General features: G+C 40.0%; 2 protein-coding genes across 28 annotated transcripts in view; one reads left to right on the top strand and one right to left on the bottom strand.

Moving 5' to 3' along the window:
• LOC118149769 (uncharacterized) overlaps nucleotides 1-7687 on the bottom strand; it is a 36893-nt gene extending 29206 nt beyond the window's left edge. For 14 of the 25 annotated variants that reach the window (XM_078358175.1, XM_078358179.1, XM_078358176.1 and 11 more), the window contains exon 1: nucleotides 6137-7687. In XM_078358175.1, the coding sequence (XP_078214301.1) occupies nucleotides 6137-6978 (842 nt within the window). In that variant the 5' untranslated portion in view covers nucleotides 6979-7687. Of the gene's footprint in view, nucleotides 1-5902 lie in introns of all 25 variants that reach the window. The other 11 variants (XM_078358192.1, XM_078358191.1, XM_078358193.1 and 8 more) reach the window with 2 other exon arrangements.
• NETO2 (neuropilin and tolloid like 2) overlaps nucleotides 6662-26050 on the top strand; it is a 62185-nt gene continuing 42796 nt past the window's right edge. For all 3 annotated transcript variants that reach the window (XM_078358173.1, XM_002760918.6, XM_035282694.3), the window contains exons 1-4: nucleotides 6662-7010; nucleotides 18408-18464; nucleotides 20994-21134; nucleotides 21765-22013. In XM_078358173.1, coding sequence (XP_078214299.1) covers nucleotides 6977-7010; nucleotides 18408-18464; nucleotides 20994-21134; nucleotides 21765-22013 — 481 coding nt within the window. In that variant the 5' untranslated portion in view covers nucleotides 6662-6976. The remainder of the gene's footprint in view (nucleotides 7011-18407; nucleotides 18465-20993; nucleotides 21135-21764; nucleotides 22014-26050) is intronic.

The raw sequence follows: 26050 nt of genomic DNA, 5'->3' as shown, positions 1-26050 counted from the left end.
TATAATCCCAACTACTCAGGAGGCTGAGGCAGGAGAATTGCTTGAACCCAGGAGGCAGAGGTTGCAGGGAGCCGAGATCATACTATTGCACTCCAGCCCGGATGACAAGAGCAAAACTCTGTCTCAAAAAAAATAAAAATAAAAAGTTAAGGTGATTAACAGAGTGTGGTATTAGTGAAGAGATAGACAGACCAATGGAACATATTAGAGAGTGCAGAGAAAGACTCATATGCATGGACATTTGATTCAGGAAAGCAGCAACACTGTACTGCAAAGCAATGGAATATGAATAGCCTTTTAACAACAAATAAGCTAAGACAATTCATTAACTAAAAGGTAACTGTACTCCCATCACACAGAAAAATCAATTCCAGGTGGATTGAAGGTGAAATGTGAATACAAATTTATAAGCTTCTAGTACTTAATAGAATAACTTCATGATCCTAGGGTGACAGTGGGTTTCCTATTCAAGTCATTTAAAAAACACTAATCTATAAAGGAAACTTCTGATATATTAAAGTATATTAAAATTAATAACTCTGTCCACAAGAACTATAAAAAGTGTGAAGAGACAAGTCACCAAATGAAAGAAGATATTTCAACAAATAAAACTTGCTTTACTCAAAATCTAGAAATCCTAAAAAATAATTTAGAAAGAAAAAGCCCAGTAAAAAATTAAGCCAAAGATTGACAAAAAGTATTAACAGCTGACAATAACCAAATATTGGTATGGTTATGGAGCAACAAAAGTCTGACGCACTCTTAATGAAACTAAGTTTAAAAAAAAAGTAAAAGCAGTGGTTGGTTTCATTTAAAGTAGAAGATATGCATACTCTAAATCTACATATCACTCTACTCTTAAGAAATTCTCGGCCGGGTGCAGTGGCTCAAGCCTGTAATCCCAGCACTTTGGGAGGCCGAGGCTGGTGGATCACGAGGTCAAGAGATCGAGACCATCCTCATCAACATGGTGAAACCCCATTTCTACTAAAAATACAAAAAATTAGCTGGGCATGGTGGCACATGCCTGTAATCCCAGCTACTCAGGAGGCTGAGGCAGGAGAATTGCCTGAACCCAGGAGGCAACCCAGGTTGCAGTGAGCCGAGATGGCGCCATTACACTCCAGCCTGGGTAACAAGACCGAAACTTCGTCTCAAAAAAAAAAAAAAAATTCTCACACATGTGCACCAGGCTATAGGTATAAAAATGTTCATAGCAACTATGTTCACAAAGGCCAAAATCTAGAAACTGCCTAAATATCTGGCTACACGGATTTTTATATAATGAAATACTATACAGCCATGACATTTCATGAACTATACTTGCACACACATGATTAATCTCACAAAGTTAAGCCAAAAAGCAAGACACAAAAGCATACATACACCATGATCCACTCATACATAAAAAGTTCAAAAATAGGAAAAATTAAACTATATAGTTTAAGGATGTATTTATTTTTAAAACTACCAAAAAAAGGTAGGAAATAATAAAAGTCAGAATACTGATAAACTCTAGGGAATTGGGAGATTATGACCAGGCAGAGGAATATGGAGGACTTTAGTACATAGATGATGTTTCATTTCTTGATTTGGGTAGTATTTACATGATTCTTCACTTTATTAAACTCTACACACATATTTGTTTAAGATCCTTTTCTAAATATGAATTATATTTCATAATTTAAAAAATCTTATAAAACTTTCCCAAAGATCCCTTTGTAGATCACATATCTAGAAACAGAAGTTTCATTACAAGTCTTAAGAGTATATATTTTATAGCACAAAAATAGTTTGAGATTTGTTAATATTACAATAATTTAGATATACCTTTCTCACAAATATAAGAATTAAATAACACTGACATATAGTTAAATAGATGCATTCCAGTCACATTAGTTTTAAATAGCATAAGAATATAAGCCAGCCCACATATTCACAGTCCATTAAGCCCTTAAGTTGAATTTATAAGAAATTTTATTATTTAAAAAACATTACCAAATAACTGAATCAAGAGTTTACACTTTATGGTTTCATATTGCACCAATGAACATTTGTTTCAGCTGTTAGTAAATAGGGTTTTTCTTGGAGGGGTTGTTGTTTTTTAATGAAAGAACACCAGGTTAGAAAGTAAATAGGTTTAAGTAAACACATCTCTTTTCAATATGGGATTTTGGTTTTAGAGAAGAAAAGATGTTATATATGTCAGCAACTTTATTCTAAGAAATATTCAGTCATATGTCATTTAACAGACACACATTCTGAGAAATGGGTCATGCAAACTTCATAGAGTGTACTTATACAAATCCAGATGGTTTAGCCTATTACACACCTGGGCTCTATAGTCTAGTGTATTATTCCTATGCTACAAACCTGTTCAGCATGTGACTGTACTGAATATTGCAGGCAACTACAAGACAATGTAAGTATTTGTATGTGTAATGATATGTAAATATAGAAAAACTACGGTAAAAATATGGAGTGATAATCTTACGGGATCACAGTTGTGTGTGTGGTCTGTCACTCACCAGAAGGTTGTTACGTAGCACATGACTAATATCAGGACATTTCTTAGTTTTTCACAATCAAATGAAAGTAACTAAGGACCAGAAATTTTCTTAATTTGAAATTTTCCTGGTAAAGATGAAATACTTTAGTAATTAGTAGGAAGCAATATTTCTTCAAAGCATTCTTTGTTTAAAATTATGCTAACTAGAAATTTAGACATTTAGGGGACAGTGTTACTGAAAGAACTCTTTGACTCCCTGACAGCTCTTCAATATCATTAACACAGGAATGATTGTGATTCATGCATTTTACGGGCTGAATTGTGTTTTCCACAAATTCACATGTTGAAGCCCTATCCCTCTATATAACTTTTTGGAGCCAGGACCTTTAAGGAAATAATTAAGGTTAAATGAGGTCAGAAGGGTGGAACTGTAATCCAATAGAACTGGTGTCCTTATGAGAAGAGGAAGAGACCAGGGATGTGCACAGAAAGAGTAAAAGGCCACTGAGGACAGTGAGAAGGTGATGGTCTGCAAGCCAGGAAAGGGGCTGCAGTAGAAACCAACCAGCCTCCACAACAGTGAGAAAATACATTTCTACACAGTAAGCCACCCAGTCCGTAGCTTACAGTGTAATTCTGCCATGGCAGCCTGAGCAGACTAATAGAACGTACTTTTTAAAAATTTTAATTTTCCTCTATTCCTTCCCTTAAAAACCTACAGTTATGTAATAAACACTGAAACCTTCATATACTGAGAACTCACCTAATTGTTTTTCACTAAATGTCACCATTGCTGTAAAGTTCAAGATCCATATTATATTTTACTACAAATAGAGTTTCTGCACGTAAAAGTTTGGTTCTTTTTAAATTCCTCTACCATCCTTAGTTATAATCTCTGTATTAGCTGGTCCAGGCTGCCGCAACAAAATACCACAGACTGGGTAGCTAAAACAGCAGACATATTTTCCCACAGTTCTGGAGGCTGAAGTCCCAGATCAAGGCAGGAGCCAATTCAGTTTCTGATGAGGACGTTCTTCCTGGCTTGCAGATGACTGCCTTCTTGCTGTGTCCTCACATGGCCTTTCCTGGTGCATGTGCATGAAGAGAGAGCAGGCTCTCTGATGTCTCTTCCCATCAGGACACTATTTCTTTCAGATCAGGGACCCACCCATCCGGCCTCATTTAACCTTAATTACTTCCCTCGAGGCCTTCCTCTTCAAATACAGCCACACTGTAGGTTAGGGTTTCAACATATGAACTAGGAGGGAACACAGTAAGTAACAATCTTTAAACGCAACAACCTGCCTTCCTTGGCTGTCATGTAATAGAGTGTTAACACTCCCAAACAACAGCAAAACAGAGAGACAACAAAAATCTGTTAAGTGTACAAACATTGACAATAAAATGCTTCCTTTAAAAAAAAAAAAGGTTCGTTCTAATAACAACTAAATGCCATGCAACACCATTCACATGCCACATGGGACTTGGTCAGAGAAAACCTAATTCAGACTATAGGAATGACTGTGAGGCGTCAGAGAGCCTGAAAGGATGCCTTTCCTTTGCAAGGAAAGCAAAGTCCTCGGTCACCTAGAAACTGGCAGGTAATCTGGGAACAGACTGGGTGCTACTGGGTGTTCTTCCAGGAAAATAATAATTCAATACAGAATACCCAAGTGAGAGATATGAAAACTGCCTCCCTTTTGATTTGGCTAACATATGGCCACACAGTAGTCTCAGCTACGATCTGTGCTTTCCTACATTCCTCAAAAAATCTACCGCAGATGATTCCACTAGCACATTTAAAAGATAGGTGTCTTAAAAGGGAGCCACAAAGTGAACATTCCCAGTTGGAATCTACTCTCAAGCCAACATTCTAGAGGAGAAAAAACTTTTTAGGTTTAATCAAAATAATACTATCAGTAAGAGCTACTGAAGTAAATGCAGACGTATTGTAGATCTACTTTTGGAATTCTTGTGGTTGCTCTAATCTCTTCCCCTTTATTACAACCTCAACTAACAGGTGAATCTTCCCAGAACTCCATTACTCCACTATTAAAGGTCACCATTCACCTAACTAGCATTCATGCACATATCTCCATAATCAAAGCCCACCCTGTCCAACCTCATCTTTAATACCAAATACAACACTTGCCCATGTTCCAGGCTCACCCTGCTCCCTGCCTGCTGAGCTCTTCTTCTGCCTCCTCTCCTCTCCTATCACCACCCCAAGCCTTTCCATGGTTTATGTGTCACCTGCTTCAGGATGCTCTCTCTGATGACATCACACACTGATTTTTTCCTTTAGTCAACAACTTCACATTAAGAACCTATTATGTTCCAGAAGCTGACAGTCCCTTCCTCTCAAAATTTTTTTGTTCACTGTTGTCTGTGACTTAGACTTACCATTGTGTTCTTACTGTCCTATTCTACCATTAGGCCACCTTATTATAATTTCTTTGAAACGAAGACTCGCTGTTGCCCAGGCTGGAGTACAGTGGTATGATCTCGGATTACTGCAACCTCCACCTCCCGAGTTAAAGCCACTCTCCTGCCTCGGCCTCCCGAGTACCTGGGACTACAGGCGCCGGCCACCACGACTCGACTAAGCTCTGTATTTTTAGTAGAGATGGGGTTTCACCATGTTGGCCAGGCTGGTCTCTAACCCCTGACCTCATATGATCCGCCCGCCTAGGCCTCCCAAAGTGCTAGGATTACATGCGTGAGCCACCACGCCTAGCCGCATGCAACCTTATTATAGGCGTAGGAAAAAGTTCTTAAATGTTTTATTTCCTAGTTGGTTGTGTGCGATCTTAACTGTAGGAGGTTAACTTTACGAACCCAGACTTACACTTATTTTTATGCCCCCCCATAGTACCATGGCAAAGGGTGAAACCTCGATATTAATTGGTGTGAAATGTTTTTCCTTTGTACATCTTGTGAATTGCTTATGCTTTTGTGCCTTTCTTGGAGGAATACAAAGAGAGAAGGGCGTAACACCTGAAAAAATTTTCAGTTGCCTGACATTGTCCTTCAGTCTAGCTACAACTGGTTAGACAAACATTTATAGAGTTCCTCCCACCTGCAGACACAGGCATAAATATTCTATTATGGTAGGGCCTTGATTGCGGTTGTTTCTCCGGCATCAATCATTGTCTTCTGCGCATAATTGACACCCAATACTTACTGTGGAGTGAAAAAACTGAATGCAATCTCCCTGCCTGCAAGCAGCTGATAGTTTAATGGTGTAAGGGTGAGGGAGATACAAAGGATGAGCAAATAAATAAATAAATAAGGAAGGTCATATCAGTGTGATAACCGCTACGGAGAAAATAAAGCAGAATCACGAATACCCCCAAGAACCAGGCAATTGTTGGCAGACCTGGAGACTCCTACCAGCGAGCAAAGCCGGCCAGCGCCGAGGTTAGCTGAGGATGCTCCGGGGGAGAGTGCACAGCTCTGCCGCTCACTTGCTATGTGGCTCTGGACAAATGGCGCCACCTCTGGCCTCGATTTTCCCATCCTCTACAACCTACCTCATGAGGGGAGTCTAAGGAGTTGGTACTAAAGTGCCAGTTAACCCGGCAGGCGCTGGGGAGACGCCGTCAGGGCAGCGGATCGGGAACTCACTGGCGCGAAGGGCAGGGAGAGCCTCTGGTTCCCTCTGCCGAGTCCGCGTCTCCCTGCTCCGGGTCGAGCAAGGCTGAGGTGGGCGAAGTTTTGACCTTGAATAGAGGTCCGGGGGACCGGAGGTCGGCGCCCCGTTCCGTCTGAGAGGGTGGGCGGGGATGGGGCAGGCGGGCGAGGGAGAGGGGCCAGGGTGGCGGCGCTTCCGGGGCGCCTCCGTCAGGCGGGAGGCCTCGAGGGCTCGGGCCGCTGCCCCGGGCACCCTGCGCGGCGGCCGGGCTTGGCCGGGCTATGCCCTGGCGTCGGCCTCTCGGAGCGGGAGGGCACCGCGCAGCCACAGCGAGGGGTACCCCACACCCCCCCGCGCCCCGCCGGTGCCCAGCCGTAACGGCAGCAGGCGGTGAGCGACGCCGTCCCGAGTCGCGAGGCCGCAGCGGGCGCGCCAGGCGCGGGGCGGGGCGGGGCGGGGCGGGCACATGCGCACAGGCGGCGCGGCCGGCACGCGGCGCTCGCGCTGTCTGCTTAAATGAGCCTGGGCGCCTCGCGCCCGCCACTTCAGTGGTCCCGCGCCGGGGCCGCGCTTGTATCTGGCTCCCCGTCCCGCGCCGCGCGCCCGCACTCCTCGCCCCCGGGCGGTCGATGGGACTGGGCGCCACAGAGCAGGAGGCGGCGCTCGTCGGGGGGCTCGAGCATGGCGGGCCGCAGGACCTGAGCCCTGCCCCGCGGGGAGGCACCTGCTGGCCGGCGATGAGGATGGAGCGGGGCCGCAGCCGCTGCGTCGGGCCGTGAGCCCCGCGCTGCAGCAGCCTCAGCCCCTTGCGAAGCGCCGGGCAGCTCGGGAACATGGCCCTGGAGCGGCTCTGCTCGGTCCTCAAAGGTAAGCGCTGGGGCCGCGGACGGCGCCCCCTGCGGGCCGAGGCTGGCGCGCCGCCCTGCCTCGCTGCCGCGTCCCTTCCCTGATCCCGGACCCGACGCGCCTCTTTGTCTGGCGGGACTCGCGGCCACTCGGAGCGGACCGCGGGGGGCGCGCACTGTCCGTCTCTCCCGGCGCGCCGCCTCCGGCCCCTGAGAGTCCAGCCGATGTTCGCCGGGCGCGAATGGGAAAGGGGATCCGGTAGAGAAGGCGGTTGGGAGGACCCTGGGCCCCGCGGGGCCCTCCGACCTGCGCCCTAGCGCCGCTTCCGTAGAATTCCGCCTATCGCTTCGCAAAGTTGTGAGATTCCTGTCGTGAGCGAAGGCCGCTCTCTCTCCAGATGTGATGGCAAAAAGTAATTCCACGCGAACAATAAAAGCCGCGGCCGTGACGTCGTGCAGCGGTTTTCGAACAGCCCCGCGGCGCGCCAACCTCGCTGCGGGGAACTGGGCCTGCCGGGCCGGCCGGGTCCCACCTGCTGCGGCCGCTCAGGCTGCGGCACCACTGCGGGCTCCGGGGGCGGCGCGCGGGCGCCGCAGACCCGGCCCGGCTCGGCTCGTCCCGCCCGGGGGAGCGCGGCTGCTCGGGCTGAGCCCCGGCGCTCCCCGGAACTGCGCTCCTCCAGCTTCCTCGGAGGTCTCAGAATTCCCCGCCGCTGGTGTTCGGTTCTTACTAATTTGTTGTACTGGGAATTAAAACACTTGGCTTCCCAAGAGCGCAGAGCTCTAAAGTACTCTCCAGCCGCTTTGCATTTCCCAGGAGGCGGTAATTTAGAGGAAAATTTATATACATAGATAATTAGAATTGGGATACAAAGTTGCTCCCGAAACTCGGACTGAATAAATCGTCTTTTCAATTTCCAGAGGGAGAATAGCACCAACACTCCGTAAGGACTTCTCTTTTCGCCCTGCTGATCTATTTAGATTGAAAATTGAGTATCTGTATGTTTGTAATGTCATCACATGTTCTTTCTTAAAATATTGAGGGTACAACTGAGGCATTATTAACGTGTCACATATAGCTTAGCTCTGTTTCTTAGTATTTGTAGAGTGACAGAGCTTAGCGTTTTTCCTGTTCCATAACAACACTTATCACATTTGTTTTATTAGAAAATTCCGTGTAATTTTGCTTTTGATTTTAATTGGACACATAGCTCCTCTCCACATATTCCTAAATTTGTGACTGAGGTGTCAGTAATTTAATTTAAAACGTTTACCCCACTGTAAACCGATCTACAGCTTACACTAAGGTAACCTAGGACTTTCTAGCTGATGAATATTTCACAAACCATAAATGCTTAGTGATTCATTTATTATACAATTGAAAACAACTCAAATTCATCCTGTGGCTTTCGTATCTCTGACTCTCAATTTTTACAGTCATTCCTGAGAAATGAATGTTTCGTTTTACTCTTTCGTGATAAACCGTATGCACAGTAGGATTTCTGATCGTTTTGCTTATCTGAATTTTTTGCTGTTGTCGGATTGCGCCCTCACCACGGTAAGGTTGTCAGCATCCTACTGACCGAGCATCTGAGGGCAGCCCCGGATGACATCGCGTAGATGTGTCACACCGCTTTACCTGCAGAACTTGATAAAACTGAGCTGGTTAGGGCAGGGGCTCATAGAGCCTCCTCCAATGGTGAAGGAATTTGCAGCGTTTCTTCCTTCGCCTTTGCGGTGGGTGCACACTGCCCTCTCTGGCCAAAATGGTGAAGCGTTGAGTTGTTGCACCTTTCAGGAAAGGATTCTGGTGAGCTACAGTGAAAACAATACAGTGTCTGGCTTTTCTTTTTTCCGTGTTAGTCAACATAAACTATTTTTACAAGCTGGAGTATTTTTAAAGCTCAAGCTGAACTATTGTTGTTGTTGTTACTGCTGTTGGTGGCGGCTTCCTAGAGAGAAAACAAGCTATTTTTAAAGTCTTTTGTGGTATTAACTTGTAAATGCCAAGAATTGGTTTGGAAAGATTCAAGAAATTGTTAACAGGAGTTGATTCTAATACAGAAATCCAGGGAACGGAAAGACAAGAATGAAGGAAAGACTTTGGTTTCACTGCACACCCATTTGTGTCACTTGATTTTTTTTTAACCAAATGCATGTATAACCTATATAAAATTTTATTTTTAAAAATTGTCTTTTAAAAAGATACTGGTCATTCCCAGTTCTCATACTCATTTTTTGCCCCAAGGCATGAAAGTTTTCCTTATTATCTATAAAGTGAATTGCTTCAACATCAAAGAGGTTCTTATCTGAAGCAGCTATTTAACATTTACATAATTGTAGATATTACCCATGAAAGGCTTGTTTGAAATATTATGGTCAGTTTCTACTAAAATAAATCAGCCATAGTGAGTGTGAGATTTTAAGTAGAAAGTAATTTTAGTTCTTTAAGATGCCACTGATTATTCTTGTTTTACTTTCAGCCTTTAAGGCAAAAAGATAACCTTACTAGGCTTTTTAAACGTTGTCTTATGTTGTTGAAACTAAATAATTCACTTTTAACTGTTTATGATTACTGTAGCCCTCACAGAATTTGAGTTAACCTTCTGTCAAGGTTAAGCATTATAGTCTCGTGAAAATATTACATGAAGATGATAAATCTATTTTTTGTTCTTATTCATTCTGCACACTTTTTTCTGGAGAATCTATTCAACTCAGCAATTTTTAAAGCTATATAAACTGTGGTTACATTTGTGATGTAACAGAGCACGAATACTCCTTGTCACTGTATTTAAAATCTTATCTGAGACTGTGCAAGTATTAACTCCTGTTTTTCATTCTTAAATCTCACCCAGGAATGTAAATTATACAGAAATAAATGTGGTACTGAAAAACTTGTCTTTTAATACTAAAGTCTTGTTAAAAATTAACTTTTTGACTTTTCCTTCCAGGGTTTGGGAAAAACTGTTTTAATACTGTCAATTCAAAAGTCTTATTAAATAATGGTTTTGTTGTAGTAAATCTTAAATTGCAATCTGGTTTATCTTTCATTTTGAAAGTACACTCACTCTTTAGGAAAAATCCTGTATTACAAAACAAGTTCAAATCAAAGCCAATTTCAGTCCTTTTTAGAAAAGACAGAAAAATGATAGACTATAAATAAAGTTCATATCTGAAATTTTAAAACAATAGGCTACCTCTTGCTCTCAGGGTACCACCCATCCAGCATGATCTCCTATCATTTTTCAACTTAATAAGTTCCTGCAGAATAATTATTGGTACTTAGAAATACATGTCCCTGAGGCACTGGAAATTCCAGTTTTTATGGTCTTTGAGTTGAAAAGGAGCATCTTAAGAGGTGATCTAATCCAGTGGTTTCCAGACTTCAGAGGAACGCTTATGAGGAAGCACTTTAAAAAAAAAAAAAAAAGGACAACAGAAAAGAACAGAGTTGATTAGTGGGAGGTCTTGCCCTCTCAGTCACCTCAGACACCAGGGTGACCCCAAGAACTGACACTTCAACATGTTTGTTACATTGCTTCCAAAATTACAGGGTGTACTAATCCGAAAGTTCAGTCCTTTCTATGACATTAAGACATGTTAGTTTAAATATGCCTAGAGTAACATTGGAAATTACAGCGCAAGAAGATAACAAGTAGTCTTTCAAATATGACCTGATCGTGTTAAAAGGTGATGGTAGTTGCTGTGCAGTCAGGAGGACTGATGTGTCATTAAAATAGAGCATACAAAAGTGCCATCTCTGATCGGCTCCACTAAGGAGGAGTTTGTCACACTCTGCAGGAAAGAGAAAGCATTCTGCTACAGAGTTACTCTTTCTTACTAAAGTGATTGACAGTGTGATTATCATATGTAGGCTGGAGTGATCCCAAAGTTCACCATCCATCTTTGTTCTTAACTAGTAAAGTATGATTGAATTTGATTAAATTTGGGTACTTTTTTTGTTCTTTGGAACATAGTTTATCAAAAACAAGTGATTACCATGTCAAATAGTATGTGGACTCTAATTGAACTCCATTCTGCTGTCATTATAGGAAATTACTAATGAGCAGGGAGACCAGGTAGGTGGTTCTAGCATCTTGTGGTAGATTTTAAAAGCCTTATGTTTACCACTTAGTTGCTTAACAGAGGAATATGTAGACACCTGTAATTACTAACAAAGGTAAATTGAGCCAGCTTGAGGAAAGTAACGGTGGTGGCAGGGTATCTCAGGAGGGTGGAGGTAATCTCAGTTCTTTCCCCATCTCCTGATTTGTGCTCACATTTAAAAAAAAGTGAGGTCACGTGTGGCTACTGTTTGTTCAACCAAGATACGTGTTTGTCAGTTACTGTGCTGTGTGTTGCAGTTATAAAGAAGAGACACTGGAGTCATGCTCAGTCACCCCCATATGTTCACTGTGTCTGTATTGAGTACTGTTGAGGTCAGGCAGTCTTTTAGGCCCTGGAGATGCATCAGTGATTCGGACAGACAAGGCCCTTCTTTCTAGTAAGAAGAGACAGACAGCAAAGGAGCCCCAAAATACCAGGTAATACAGTAATGAAAATAAAGCAAGATGAAGGAGAAAATGTAGTGCTTATTTAGAAACCAGAGAAGCCTCACAAGACCTGAAAGACAGGAAGGAACCAGCCAAAGAGATTCTAGGCAGAAAGCACAGCTGGTCCCTGAGGCAAGCATTAGCTTGATGTGTTTTAAGTGATGGGAAGAAAGCCTGTGTTCTGGTAGAGAGCTCTCAGAAGGCCAGAGACCTACACAGGCTCCAGGTCACATAGACCTCTGAAGTGAGAGTAAGGGGCATGGATTTGTTCTAAATGTAATGGGAATTTACTGGAAAATTGTAAACAAGGCTGTGATGTGATCTGATTTGTATTTTGAAAAGATCACTGGCTGCTGTGTACACAATACACTATAGGGACTGTGGCAGAAACTTCGTGTCTGCAAATATCCATTTAGCTGTTTGTCAGTAATTCTGTGAATTTTAGCTGAGCACACAGTTGCCCAAAGTGAAGACTGTATTTCCCAGTTTCCTATCGGTTTAGGTGACCATGTAACTGAGTTAGGTGTGAGTAGAAAATGATATGTGTATCTTAGGGGAATTGTTTTTGTTGTTTAAACTTTTTTCTTTTTTGAGACAGAGTCTCACTCTGTCGCCATGCATCAGTGCTGTGGCACAATCTTGGCTCACTGCAAGCTCCAATTCCCTGGTTCAAGGAATTCTCCTACCTCAGCCTCCCAAGTAGCTGGGATTACAGGTATGTGCCACCACGCCCAGCTAATTGTTCTATTTTTTTAGTAGAGACGAGGTTTCACCATGTTGGCCAGGATGGTCTCGATCTCTTGACCTTGTGACTCACTCGCCTCAGACTCCCAGAATGCTGGGATTATAGGTGTGAGCCACAACGCCTGGCCCTAAATATTTTAGTTTGAGGTCATTGTAGATCCTGGGAAAGTGTTTTTAAAGAGAAGGAGAATGCTCTTTATCAAGTCATCATTCTTGCTGACTAGATTGCAGATGTGGGAGCTGTAATGAAGATAACAGTAGCTGGCACTCCAGCCTCATACTGGACCATAGGGTGACCTTGGAAATGAGCCTCTCATAGCTGGGTAATGAGACAGAAGGAGCCCAAGTCCTGGTATTGATAAACGCTTCATTCTGGCGCTTGACTCCCTATCTCCAGTTAGTTCACATGACAGAACAATATATTTCTGTCCTAAACTGTTAGTTTAGGTATTTCTTTTGCTTATGCCAAACCTAATGCTAACATAGAAGTGTGCAAAATCAGTAAAGAAAAATAAAAAATAAAAACAGACGGAGAGCTGTTGAATGATCTGTAGCGAAATGTTTGAATGCTGTCAAGTGAAATTAGTCGGAAAAGGGTTCCTGGAGAAAGCAAGTTTTAGACAGTGTACTTTCATGGAAGCCAAGAGGTCTGAGGTCGCTGGCAAGTGCAGATGTTCAGAAACAATGAGAAGTATTTGTTGGGAACCTTATAAGAAGAGATAGTGGAGCATTCACCTCAAGTTCAACATTTCCAAAACTGACTCAACTCCTTTTTGCCCACCCCTGCCCTGCTCAATCCCTATTGGTCCAAACATGTCCACCAAAGGAGGAAAAAGGCCACTTCTGGCTGTTTTTCCTCCTTTGGTGGACATGTTTCAGTAACCCGCCCTGCTCCTGTTGCAGTGGTTCTCATAGTGTGGTCCCAGCTCCAGCAGCTTCCGCATCACTAGAGAATTTGTAAAAAGGCAGATTCTCAAGCCCTCTCTCAGACCCACTGGATCACAGTCTCTGAAAGTACCCCTCCCTGTAATTTAATAAACCCAAGGTGATTATGGTGCATACTAAAGTTTGATAACCACGGTCCTAGTGATTCAATTCTCACAGCTGGAAGTAGAAATATTGGTGGGATTTGCACATTTTTGAGCCTTAATGTATACTACCAGATTAACCTCCAAAAAGTTGTACCAGTTTCCAGTCTGATGACATTATATGAGTGTGTCAGTTTCCTATAGGCTGACCAACACTAGAATCTGCACATATGTATGTATGTATGTTTGTAAGGCTGAATTTTTTGGGTTTTGGCACATTTTTATGATGGCCTAATCTTTTTCCCCCCAAGTTATTAATAGTTTTTATTTATCTTTCTGTCATTAGTAAAGGAAGGTGCTCTTCACCCCAGCGTACATACATAATTCAAATTTTTTTCCAATCTAGTATTTATTATTTAGTTTTTAGCTTGAAGGAGAAATATGTTTTTTTCAAAGAATTAATATATTATCCCAGAACCATTTATTAAATTTATTCTTTCTAAATTATTGGGGCTGGATGTGGTAGGTCACTCCTGTAATCCCAGCACTTTGGGAGGCTGAGGCAGGCAGATCACTTGAGGCCAGGAGTTTGAGACCAGCCTGGCCAACATAGTGCAACTCCATCTCTACTAAAATAGAAGAAATGAGCTGGCCATGGTGGCACATGCCTGTAGTCCCAGCTACTCGGGAGACTGAGGCATGAGAATTGTTGAACCCAGAGGCAGAGGTTAAGTAAACCAAAATCACACTACTGCACTCCAGCCTGGGCAACAGAGTGAGACTCTGTCTTAATCGATCAATAAAAATTAGTTCTTGGATATGTATGTCTATTTCTGAGCACTTAATTGTTTTTTCATTTCCTTATCTATAAGGTCCTGGAGAATAAGGACCATGTATGTTTGGTTCATTGCCCCCAGGAGGTGACTCACTACCTGTTAGAGAGTGGGCTGCTGCATATGTTGAACAGATCATCTGTTTCTTCCTATGTTGTTGCCACATTTTTTAATTACTGTAGCTTTACAATAAGTATATCATATATTGTTTTTATGTATTTTATGTTATTTCTAAATTTTCTTTGGCAAGTATTCAAGATGAGCATCAAAAACCTTTTGTTAAGTCCAAAAACAGGACTCACTAAGAGTTTGATTAAAATATTAAATGTATGGCCTATTGGAAAGACTCATTATCTTTGCAGCATTATTTTACTAAGAAACATGTTACTGCTCCATTTTATTCAGTATATTTATTGTTTATTTAATTTATTTTAGTTTTCCTTTCTTAATAGGTATAATAATTTTTCAAGTAATTCTCTTGAAGTTTCTAGGTTTTCAGTAACATTATCTATAAATAATAATTTCATCTTCTTTCCAGCATTTATTGCATTAGCTAGAATTGCCACTGTTACTTAACAGTGAAAAGAATAAATGTGACTTTGTTTTGTTTTTTGTTTTTTTTTTACAGTGGAAAATAGGCCTTTAAAATGGAAAGCCTGGGAACAGGATTCTCTGTTTAGAGCTAAAATGACAGTGATTCATGGTTTAAAAAAAAAAAGGAATAAAGGGAGTGGCTTTGAGGATTGTTCAGCAGCCTGAATAGCACCTATCTTTATCATTTGAGTGACTTCATTTTAGGTCAGATCTGTACACGGGTTATTATAAGACTAAATTCAACTCTAGAACCAGGAGTAACGTCATAAATGCTGGTGGGCACTGCCTTTCTCAAGCATCAAATCACAGGTAGTTCTCTGTACAATCAAATTGCCTGGTTATAGAGTTTAGAATTTTTATTTTTGTGTAGATTTCTGCCTTATAGAATTAGTGCCTTCCTGTTTACGTTATCTTTGAATTCAAAGTATGAGGCACTCCTGGATTTCAGAAATTATTGATCCTTTTAGTAAGAGGGAACAGTGACACCTAGATTGAGAATAAAGACAGAACAAAGAACCACAGAACTGCTTCATGTGCTAAATAATTGCAGGGTTTAGCATTAATGGAATTTGTTTTAATATCTCAGTCTGATTATAACTCAAGCAGTGTACAAAGATCTTGTTATACAACTCGGGAAACTGTGTTTATAATGATACAGAATTTACAATGGATTAATAGTACAACTGTATTACCAAAAACTGTATCAGTGAATCTTTCTATTCCTAATTGCTGTGCAGATTTGCCCTATTCTTTATACGTCATTTTTATATTTAGTGGCACAGCTCATTTGGTCGATTGAGTTGTGAATAGCTAGTAATTACTTGAGAAAAAAAGAAAACTCTGCACAGCCCTCTAAGTAAAGTTGAAAAGAGTATAATAGGCTATTTGGCATTGCAACTTTATTTTCAATATGATCTACCTTACTTGTGTATTCTATGCAAATTTCATAAAGTAATTATTTTACACAGGCACGTTTTTATCGGTCATTGTATATCATAATTGTGCTGGCACAGTTCATCCCTTTGCCTTAGTTGTACTGTTGCTGTTTTGGTTTGTTTATTGGCTTCTTAGGTTCCTTGTCTGCTGGCTTTTTATGGTTACTTGCTTATAAATGGATTTGTAAATGTCAAAACTAATAAATGGTTACATCTATGATTAAGGAGGAACAGTATACTGAGCACAAAATATTGACCAATTGTGTATGATTTGAATGATATGCCTGGGAGATAGTGTCTTCTAGTGAGATAAATTTATTAAAATGGTTGGGTTATTTGCTGAATTACCAAATATGTACTATTATCTGACTTTTGTTTTTGATCATAAATCTGTTTTTTTAAAAAAAAGTTTCAAAACTCCATTCTTCTAATCAGATCCAGTGTAAAGATGGGAAGAATTAAAGATCTCAGCATAACACGAGATCTTCAACACTACTATCAACCAAAGAAAGCAAAGGGGGAAATTAATGTTATTAAGAAAAGACAGAGGAGACACAGAGGTCAGCAAGGATGCAAGAAACAAAAGATGAAGATGTCAAATAATTAGATTTTAAGATGTGAACTGAATAGCAAGAACTACCTCTTAGCACTTCTATATTGGTGACTTTGGTGGTAGACACCCAGAACATGCTATTGAGTGAACAGTGGTGACTCTACCAGCCACTTGCACTAGCAGACTCCAGTGCCTCATCTCCCTCACCCCTCACATCCTGTAAGTTGCACTTGACTCTAAATCTGAACCATGTCATTAATCCCTCCTCCTTTCCCTTGCCACTGCCACTGCTCTGCTTCAAAGATGATAATGCAAACATGATCACCTTTACTTCCTAATGATCTTCTATCTTCTTGTTAAAAGTGTAGACACCACACAACCATTAGGATTATTGGTCTAAAACGCAGAAGTGATAATGCCATACGCTTGTTTAAAAACTACAAGGGCTTCTTATTATATAGTTAGAAGTCCAAACTTTTTAGCATGCCATTCAAAACTTGTTAAAATCGGATCTCATCCAACTTTTCTCTAACCTACTATACCACTGTAGCCTTCCACATGCTAATCACACCATATTACTCAGAGTTCCCTAAAACCTGCTGTAAGTTAGAGCTCATGCCTTCGTCTTTTTATATTATTGTTATTTTGTTTTTTTTGAGGCATGGTCTCTTTCACCCAGTTGGTAGTGCAGTGGCACAATCATGGCTCACTGCAGCCTCTAACTCCTGGTCACAAGTGATCCTCCTGCCTCAGCCTCCCAAGTGGCTGGGACTATAGGCATGTGCCACTGGCTAATTTTTTTTCACAGAGACAGGGCCTCACTATTTTGTTCAGGCTGGTCTGGAACTTCTGGGCTCAAGCCATCCTCTTGCCTCAGCCTCCCAAGGGGTTGAGATTTACAGGCATGAGTCACCGTCCCTGGCCTTCCATGTTCTTATTTAAAATATTTCTTTCTCCTTCTCCTGGGCTCAAGTCCTATAAGGTCCAACCAGATTATGCCTTCTCTTGTAGGAGTTTTTCTCATTCTATTTCCTTTAACCCCCAGCAGAATGGACCTTCTGTTTCCATTATGCCTTCTGCATATCTCCTGTTAAACTCCATTTCACCTTGTTTTGTAGATTCAGCAATACATTGATTCCTTGTGGATGCTGGTTTGTCCTAATATCCATCATTTATTTAGCAGAATGCCTGTCACGTAAAAGTACTATGCACATCATCTCATTTAATCTTCACAGCCACCAATGAGGTTGGCCCATGTTTATATCATCTCCATTTTAAAAATAAGTAAACTGAGCTGAAAAGGCCTCACAGCTGGTACAAGGCAAAACTTGAACCCTAACCTAGATTCATGTAACTCCTTAAGTCCACACTCTTAACCACTTTGCTCTATTTCTCTTTCCTGTGCATCCTTAGTGCCCGCTTTTCAGTGGATACTCTGTAAGTGCCTATTCACTGAATGAATAACTCCAGTTCATGCAGTAATTCAGGACATGCTGGCAGTATGGTTTCCATTGAAAGGGAGAGTGCACCATCCGTAAAAATGTTTAAGTCTTCAAACCACATATACAAAACAATTCAATATGTTGTTGATTGGGTCTCAGAAATATTCAACATGGGAAAAGGCTTTAGTGTCTAAATATGGCTAGCCTTTGTAACACAGAACACAGCATAGTATTGCACAACCGTAAAACAGTTTGAATTGATTTCTAGGAGACTGCTGCCCCCTTACTTCTGTCTTGATTATGAATGTTCTCAGAAAGCAGATAATCTAATTGAACTTCACTGCCATAGCACATTGCAGAGCCAGCTATACTACATGTAAACTCTGAGATGGACTACAGTAAATAGAGGAATAGTTAGGATGAGCAAGGTCTGTTGCAAAAAACAAGGGTTTGTTTTTTTTTTTTTATAAACTATTAAGTTGAAAAGTGCTTTAAATGCCATGTGTTATTAAATGTGTGTATAAATGAGTACAAAAGCACTTGTCTTTTCCTGGGTTATCTTAAGGGTTAGGTTGCAAATCAGAGCATAACATTTAATGCTTAAAGATCTTGTGAGTGAATTTTAGTAATAAATAGTGATTTTAGTTCATCTTTTTTTGTCATCCGATTTTCTTTATTGATTTAGTAAAATGCAGTATAGATTTAATTGTAACTTTTCTTCTCTGTTATTTCTTTAGTGTTGTTAATAACAGTACTGGTAGTGGAAGGGATTGCTGTGGCCCAAAAAACCCAAGGTAAAGTACTGACATTGGTGACTTACTGCATGTTTAAGACAATGGACTGGCTTACTTGAAAGGATTGCAACTTTGAGTACTATTTCCATAATCCCTTTGGGGTATTCCAGTGACCTAAGGCTTTCTGTCAACCCAACAGCCTCAGTTTAACTGGATTCAGCTGCATGCAGTTAACTAGAGTAAATTGTCAGCATAAAGTCTTGCCCTGATAAATTTTAAAAACTGACATCACTAGTAGCTCCTAGCATACTGTGGATTATATCCAAAAATTAAATGAGATTTATACTTTATCACTAAGCAAAGATAAAAGTCCCTTTTTCTAATTTAAACAAATGAAACACTTCAATTAATGTTTTATTCAAAGCTTGGTCCTGTTCTTTTTTCTTGATTTATGATACATGATTAGCTAGTGTGATTTTTTTTGGAACCAGATTTTTATGTCTAAATTTAGTACATTTTCAGTATAACCTTGTTTGTTTTTTATTTTCATCTAAGTAATACATACATATGATAAAAATCAAAGCATTTCTAAAAGTTAATTAGGAAAAATCAGTTCCCCATCTTGCCCTATTTAACTTCCTGCCCCATGGAAATAATCACTCTTAGCTGATTCTTTTCGTGTTTCTCTTCCTTTCTCTGAATAACATGCTGTATTGCTACTTGTTGGTTATTTCAGTTTTAGACATTAGATACTGATTTTTCACTGTGGAAAATGAGAATTTAGCACTTTCACACACCTGTTGTCTACCCTATCCGTATCTGAGTGTTGTCATTCCTTTCATTTGTACCACCCTTCTCAGTACAGTTCTGTCGTAATTCTGGTTAACTCAGTACTCAGGATTTACATTAAGTTACTCATTCAGTTGAGTTTTGTCTTTCCGCTTTAATTTTTTAAAATCCCCTTTCCTCAATTTTCTGTCTTTTCAGGAATTCCTATTATTTTACTTGGTTATGGCCCTCTTGGTTTTTGTCTCTCTCTTTGTTCCACTATTTTCTGAGACTTCTTCAACTTTACCTCTAAACCAGGAATTAGAACACTTCTTCTGTAAAGGGTCAGATCATAAGTATTTAAGGTGTTGTAAGCCTTACAGTCTCTGGAGCAACTCCTCTGACTCCTTGACTCTTCTGTCCAGGAACAAAAGCGTACAAATAATGGGCCTGGGTATATTCCAGTAATGCTTTATTTACAGCAGGCTCCAGGTCATGTCTAACTCAGGGTCATAGTTTGCCGAACTCTTCTCTAAATGTTCTGCTAATTTTTTCATTTCTTCTATTTTTAGAAGCTTTTTTTGGTTCTGTTTTTCTGAGTATAATTTCTGTTTGTTGACTATCTTTGTTCTTGTCTTATGGATTTACTTGCTTTTCTTTCTCAGAATATTAAATGATCGTTTTGTGGTAGTGGTGGTTTTTAAATATTTTTCTTATGTAGTCTTTATCTCCTCAGAGTTGCTTTTCTTTTGTTTTTTATATTAGAGGCGTTCCTCCAATGTCTGGTGATCCTTGAAGGCTCATATTTTAAGAGGGGTACTAAAAACTGATTGTTAGCTGTCTGCAGGTGTGTGCAGGGATTGATCACTGGCCCTCACTGTTGACACACCTGACATTGGGGAACTCCTTCCTGTGTCCGCATCAGGTCTTTCCTAGGGCTGTTTAGATTCCCAGAAAAGAATCTTCTCTTTTCCTGCTTAAAGGCTCAATATCTGACCAGGAGGCCTTTGTGGGGAGTTCAGCAGGAAACGAAGGCTGGGACATGTGCTAATATTCACTCATGTCCTTATTTTTCTTCTCAGCTGTGCCTGTGTCCCCTAGTCCCTGTTGTTTTACCTTCTCCAAAGAAATCACCTCTAGTGTTCTGATGTGGTTGAAGAGCAGCAGCTAAGCTAGATTTGTGGAGTAGGAAAGGGTACTGAAAACCCAATTCATTCTAAACAGACTTTTACCTAGCCTACACACCACCCCCACCCCACTTCCTGGTACCTTCAGTTGTTGCTGCTATATCTACCCCTCTGTACTTAAGGGTTTATACCCTTTTAAAAATCCTTTTATTGTTGTTTAAGTGGAGTTTGAGGAGGGAGCAGAGCTAAATGCATATGTTTAGTCTACAATCTTCAACTAAAATCCCTCTGTAACCTTGGAATCTTCTTTCACTATTGTATAAAACTAAGTATGAGGGCCCCATATCAGAGATCAAATCTTGGGATGCCTTTATTTTTATTTTTAGTTAGAACTGAATTGTATTGCATCTTACTGACTTAGCAGACTCTCCTATATGGTTTTGCCCTTTGTTATGTGCATATAAGCCCTTTATTTCCATTTTCTCTTACATGGCAAACTTGTCCTCTCCTGGCAAGTTTTCCCTCCCTCTCTTTCACTTCTGTACTCAATTTGTTATACTAAATTTGACAGTGGTTCTTATAGAAATTTATATATGTAGCATAGAGTGAGGAATTGTTTGGAAAGTGGTAGGGAAAAGAGAAGAATGATTATCTTTTGCTGTAATGAGTGTTTTAAATGCCGTTTTTCCCCAAGATGGACAAAATATTGGAATCAAGCATGTTCCTGCAACCCAATGTGGCATCTGGGTTCGAACCAGCAATGGAGGTCATTTTGCTTCACCAAATTATCCTGACTCATATCCACCAAACAAGGAGTGTATCTACATTTTGGAAGGTATTGGACCAATTTCTTTTATTGGATGAATTTTTACTTTCTTGTAAAACTAAATGTGTTGGTAAAATGACCTATGTAAACCAATTTGAACAAAATTTGAACATGTATTTGAATTAAACTGTAGTAATGATAAGTATTTCTGCATATTGAATACATTACAAGATACTAGCAGAAATGTTATGGAAAGTTTGAATCTCCCAAACTATAATTCAACTAGGTACATTAGTATATATGAAAAATTTCTCTGATAAGAAACTTAAACTTACTGGCATCCCTTGTAAGGCTTAATTCAAATTTATGTCCACATAAGTGAGTTCCTTTCATTTCTTCTGTTTATTTTTCTATGTATTGTGGTACATTATATCTTGAACTAAGTACGCAGTGGCATCACTCAAGAAGATTTAACTTAGTAGATACCATAGCTAAAGGAAAAGATTACTATAGTTCTACAGAGTAGCATTGTTTTTAATTTAAGTTACAACTTTATCATGACTTTTATAGCAGTTGTCACTAAGACCTTTGTCTATGAAGCAGTTAGCAGAACAGTTGCTTTGCTTTCCTCATTTGTGTCAATACATTTATATTCCTTCTTGTTTGTGTTGCCCTGATTTGCTTACTCTTATTTTCTAGCTGCTCCACGTCAAAGAATAGAGTTGACCTTTGATGAACGTTATTATATAGAGCCATCATTTGAGTGTCGCTTTGATCACTTGGAAGTTCGAGATGGGCCATTTGGTTTCTCTCCGCTTATAGATCGTTACTGTGGTGTGAAAAGCCCTCCATTAATTAGATCAACAGGGAGATTCATGTGGATTAAGTTTAGTTCTGATGAAGAGCTTGAAGGACTGGGATTTCGAGCAAAATATTCATTTATTCCAGGTAAAGAGCAAGTTATCTTTTAAGTTGTTGGGCATCTCTAACTGATTTTAGAATCTTAAGGTTAAAAAAGAGATTAGTTTGGTCAAGTTAATTAAATCAAGACTTTAAACAAATTAGCGAAGTCAAAGGGAAATTATTCCATGAACAAATAAGAACGTAATAGAAATTGGACATAGAAACGTGTCACTTGGATTTGGAAGCGTATCAGAGATGGTACCACATTTTCTTAGATTTTTTTCTGTCTTAGAGCATATACTCAGGCCAACAATATTAAAAACAATACTTTTTTAAAATGATTCAACAAATTCTTGTTTTCAGAATTCCCACAAAAATTATTTTATATGAGTTTTCTCATTTAGCTGATTGAATTAACCTCCCAACTGAATAAATACTTTAGAATATATGAGCAATATAAAGAATACTGCTCTGCACTTAGATATCAAAGATCTGGGTTTGAATTCTTTCTCTGCCTCCTAATAGCTGTAGGACTATTAAGCACAGAATTAGGCCTGAGATTTGCCATTAGTAAAATGGGAATGCCTGCTGTATTACTTTTCTGATGCTGCCATAACTAATTACCTCAAATTTGGCCACTTAAATCAGCAGAAATTGATTTTCTTTCAGTTGGGGAGACCACAAGTCCAAAATTGAGCAGGGCCTCATTTCCTCTAGAAATCTGGGCGAGAACCTGGTCTTTGCTCCTTCTATCCTCCCTCTTCACAGCTCTTTCTACTCTTTTCAAGATCCTTAACCTAATGGCATCTTTTGCCTTAAAATGTACTATTTATTCTTTAAAATCTGCATATATTATATATGTATCTATATGCATGCTACTATTCACAGATTATAGGGATTCCACTATGGGTATATTGGGGTCTACTGTATTATCAGCCTGCCCCACCATATTACCTGCCCCATACACAGTAGATGAGAGCACTCTGAGAATTATAAAGCCCTGTCCAGTATGACATATACATACCCCTAGTGCAGAAACAGAGCTGTGCAAGTTATCGTTCCTGTCCTCACCAAGCTTACACACTAACAAGATGTAAAAATAACAGTAAAACAGCTATATGATCTTTTTGCTATCATTTATTTTCCATGCAAGAAATTTAATTGGAAAAAACTAAAACATTGAAATGAAAATGTCCATAATCCTTCCACCATGTATATAAAATCAGTGCTTTTGGTGTTATTTGATGTATATCTCTTCCAATTTTTTTTATATCTGTTTCTTTTGTTTGTTATACAAGATTGGGATTATGGTACACATATAACTTTATGATCTGCTTTTTTGCCTGAAACACATAAACAACATTTTGTTCCCTGTCAGTACACATATTGGAAATGTTAAGCTTTGCTTCAGTATTTATCTGCTCTTCTTTTTTTTACTTTTGTTCTATAATCTCCATAGCCAACCAAGTATTTATCTGCTCAATGCCAAAATAATATTTACAAAAAGTAAAATTTGTTAATAGACTTTACTTTTTAGAACAGTTTTAGGTTCACAACAAAATTACACAAGAAGTAGAGTTACCATAAGCCTCCTGCCTCCCCTCCCATTAGCATCTTGAATGAGAATCGTGCATTTGTTACGGATGATGAGCCAACATCTATACATCATTGTCACCCAAAGCCCATAATTGACATTAGGGTTCACTCTTGGTAGGGTGGACTAGGGTGGGTTTTGACAAACGCATGATGACACATACCCGCCCTTACAGAACCATGCAGAACAGTCCCACTATCCTAACAGTCCCTTATGCTCTGCCTGTTCGTGCCTCACTCCCCGCAAACCACTGGCAATCACTATCTCTTCAGTGTCTCCTCAGAATGTCATATAACTGGAATCATACAGTATGGAGCCTTTTCCAGTTAGTGATATGCATATAAGGTTCCTCCATGTCTTTTTGTGACTTTCTTTGCACCAAATAATGGTGCAAAAAAAAAAAGCTTATTTTTTGCACCAAATAATATTTCATTGTCTAGAGGTATCTAGATGTTTGTGTATCTGTTCTTCTGAAGGATGTCTTGGTTGCTTCCACATTTTAGCAATTATGAATAAAGCTGCTATTCATGTGCAGGTTTTTGTGTGGACGTGAGTTAACTCATTTGAATAAATTCCAATACATGCCACAACATGGATGAACCTTGAAACATTATGCTAAGTGAGATAAACCAGATGCAAAAGCACAAATGTGACTCCATTTATATAAGGTATCTAAAGTAGTCACATTCATAGAAACAGAAGGTGAAATAACCATCAGAGTATGTGGGGAAAGGGGGAAGGGGAGTTAATGTTTAATAGGTATAGACTTTCAGCTTGGAATGATTAAAAATTCTGAAAATAAAAAAATGATGATGGTGTACAACATTGTAAATGTGCTTAATACCACTGAATTGTAAACTTGAAAATGTTAGAGTTAGGCGTGTGTTGCACACCTGTCATCCCAGCCACCCTGGAGGCTAAGGCTAGAAGATCACTTGAGCCTAGAAGTTCAAAGTTATAGTGAGCTATGATTGCACCACTGCACTCCAACCTGGGTAACAGAGCAACACCCTGTCTCTTAAAATTATCAACATTATGAATTTTGTGTTACGAATAATTTACCACAATTCAAAAGTAGTGGAGTGGCTTACACCTGTAAATTCAGCACTTTGGGAGGCTGATGTGGGTGGATCACATGAGGTCAGGAGTTCAAGAGCAGCCTGGCCAACATGGTGAAAGCCCATCTTTAACTAAAAATACAGCAGTTAGCTGGGCATGGTGGTGCCTGTTGGGAAGCTGAGGCAGGAGAATCACTTCAACTTGAGAGATGGAGGTTGCAGAGAACTGAGATTGCACCACTGAGCGACAGAGTGAGAATCTGTCTCCAAAAAAAAAACAAGAGTAGTAGCTTGTAAGCTGTTTTTTCACAGTGGCAGGGAGAAGAAAGATGACAGCGTGATATACAGGATATTCTGCCTTGTGAAATAGTCCACAGAAGTTTTAGAACTGATAGTTTATATCAAATGACTGATTTGATTAAATTGGTCAGGTGTTTTATTTTTGTTAACTAAATCAAGTTACTGATAACTGAAGTTATTGATACATAATGTCATGAAGACACTGTTGCAATAGATGATGGCTGCACAATGTAAGTTTAGACTACTTGGCAGAAAAAGACATCCAAAGAATACTCTTATTCGAATAATGTTTTTAAATATTAAAAAACAAAATCAGCCAACTTCATATGTAAAGATACTTACTATGGAGTCAAGTAGCTCTTTTTTCTTTATTCATGTTTTAGCTCATGAGAGCAACTTAAAGTGACCTATAGTTAAAATATAGACGAAGTACAATGAAATGCTTAAGATTTCTAGAGTTTATCACCTTTCCATTTGCCTTTTACAGTGATTCACAGTTTTGATAGACATTATATTTGATTTTATGCTAATGACAGTAATGTCAGGAGGATTATGTAATATTTTATATATGAGGAAACTGAATCAGAGATTAAGTGATTTTTTTAGTTCATAGAATGGCAAATCCAGAACTAGATTGCAATTCACTAGGCAATACTTCCTGCTCTATAATGTCAGCTTTATAATGTGGATGAGGTCACACTGGAGAAAAGCCTTATTAAAGAAAATGTGGAGGACTTCCGCCAAGATGGCTGAATAGGAACAGCTCTGGAGCACAGTTCCCAGTGACAGTGATGCAGAAGGTGAGAGATCTTCACATTTCCAACCAAGGTACCAGGCACATCTCAATAGGACTGGTTGGACAGTGGATGTAACCCAAGAGGGCAAACCGAGACAGGGTAGGGTGCTGCCTCACCTGAGAAGGGCAGAGGGCCAGAGAACAACCCCCCCACCCAAGGGAGGCCATCGGGGACTCTTCTGGGCGCTCCAGCTTAGATACTGTGCTATTCCTACAGCCTTTACAGCCCGCAGACCAGGAGATACCCGCCGGTGCCAACAACAACAGCACTGCAGGTTTCCAGCACAAAACTGGGCAGCCATTTTAGCCTATACCTGGAATGCCTGTAAGACAG

Source organism: Callithrix jacchus, chromosome 20, assembly GCF_049354715.1.
Source record: "Callithrix jacchus isolate 240 chromosome 20, calJac240_pri, whole genome shotgun sequence".
NCBI classification, from domain to species: domain Eukaryota; kingdom Metazoa; phylum Chordata; class Mammalia; order Primates; family Cebidae; genus Callithrix; species Callithrix jacchus.
The sequence above is the reverse complement of the archived record's forward strand: the minus strand, read 5'-3'. Positions and strand labels throughout refer to the sequence as shown.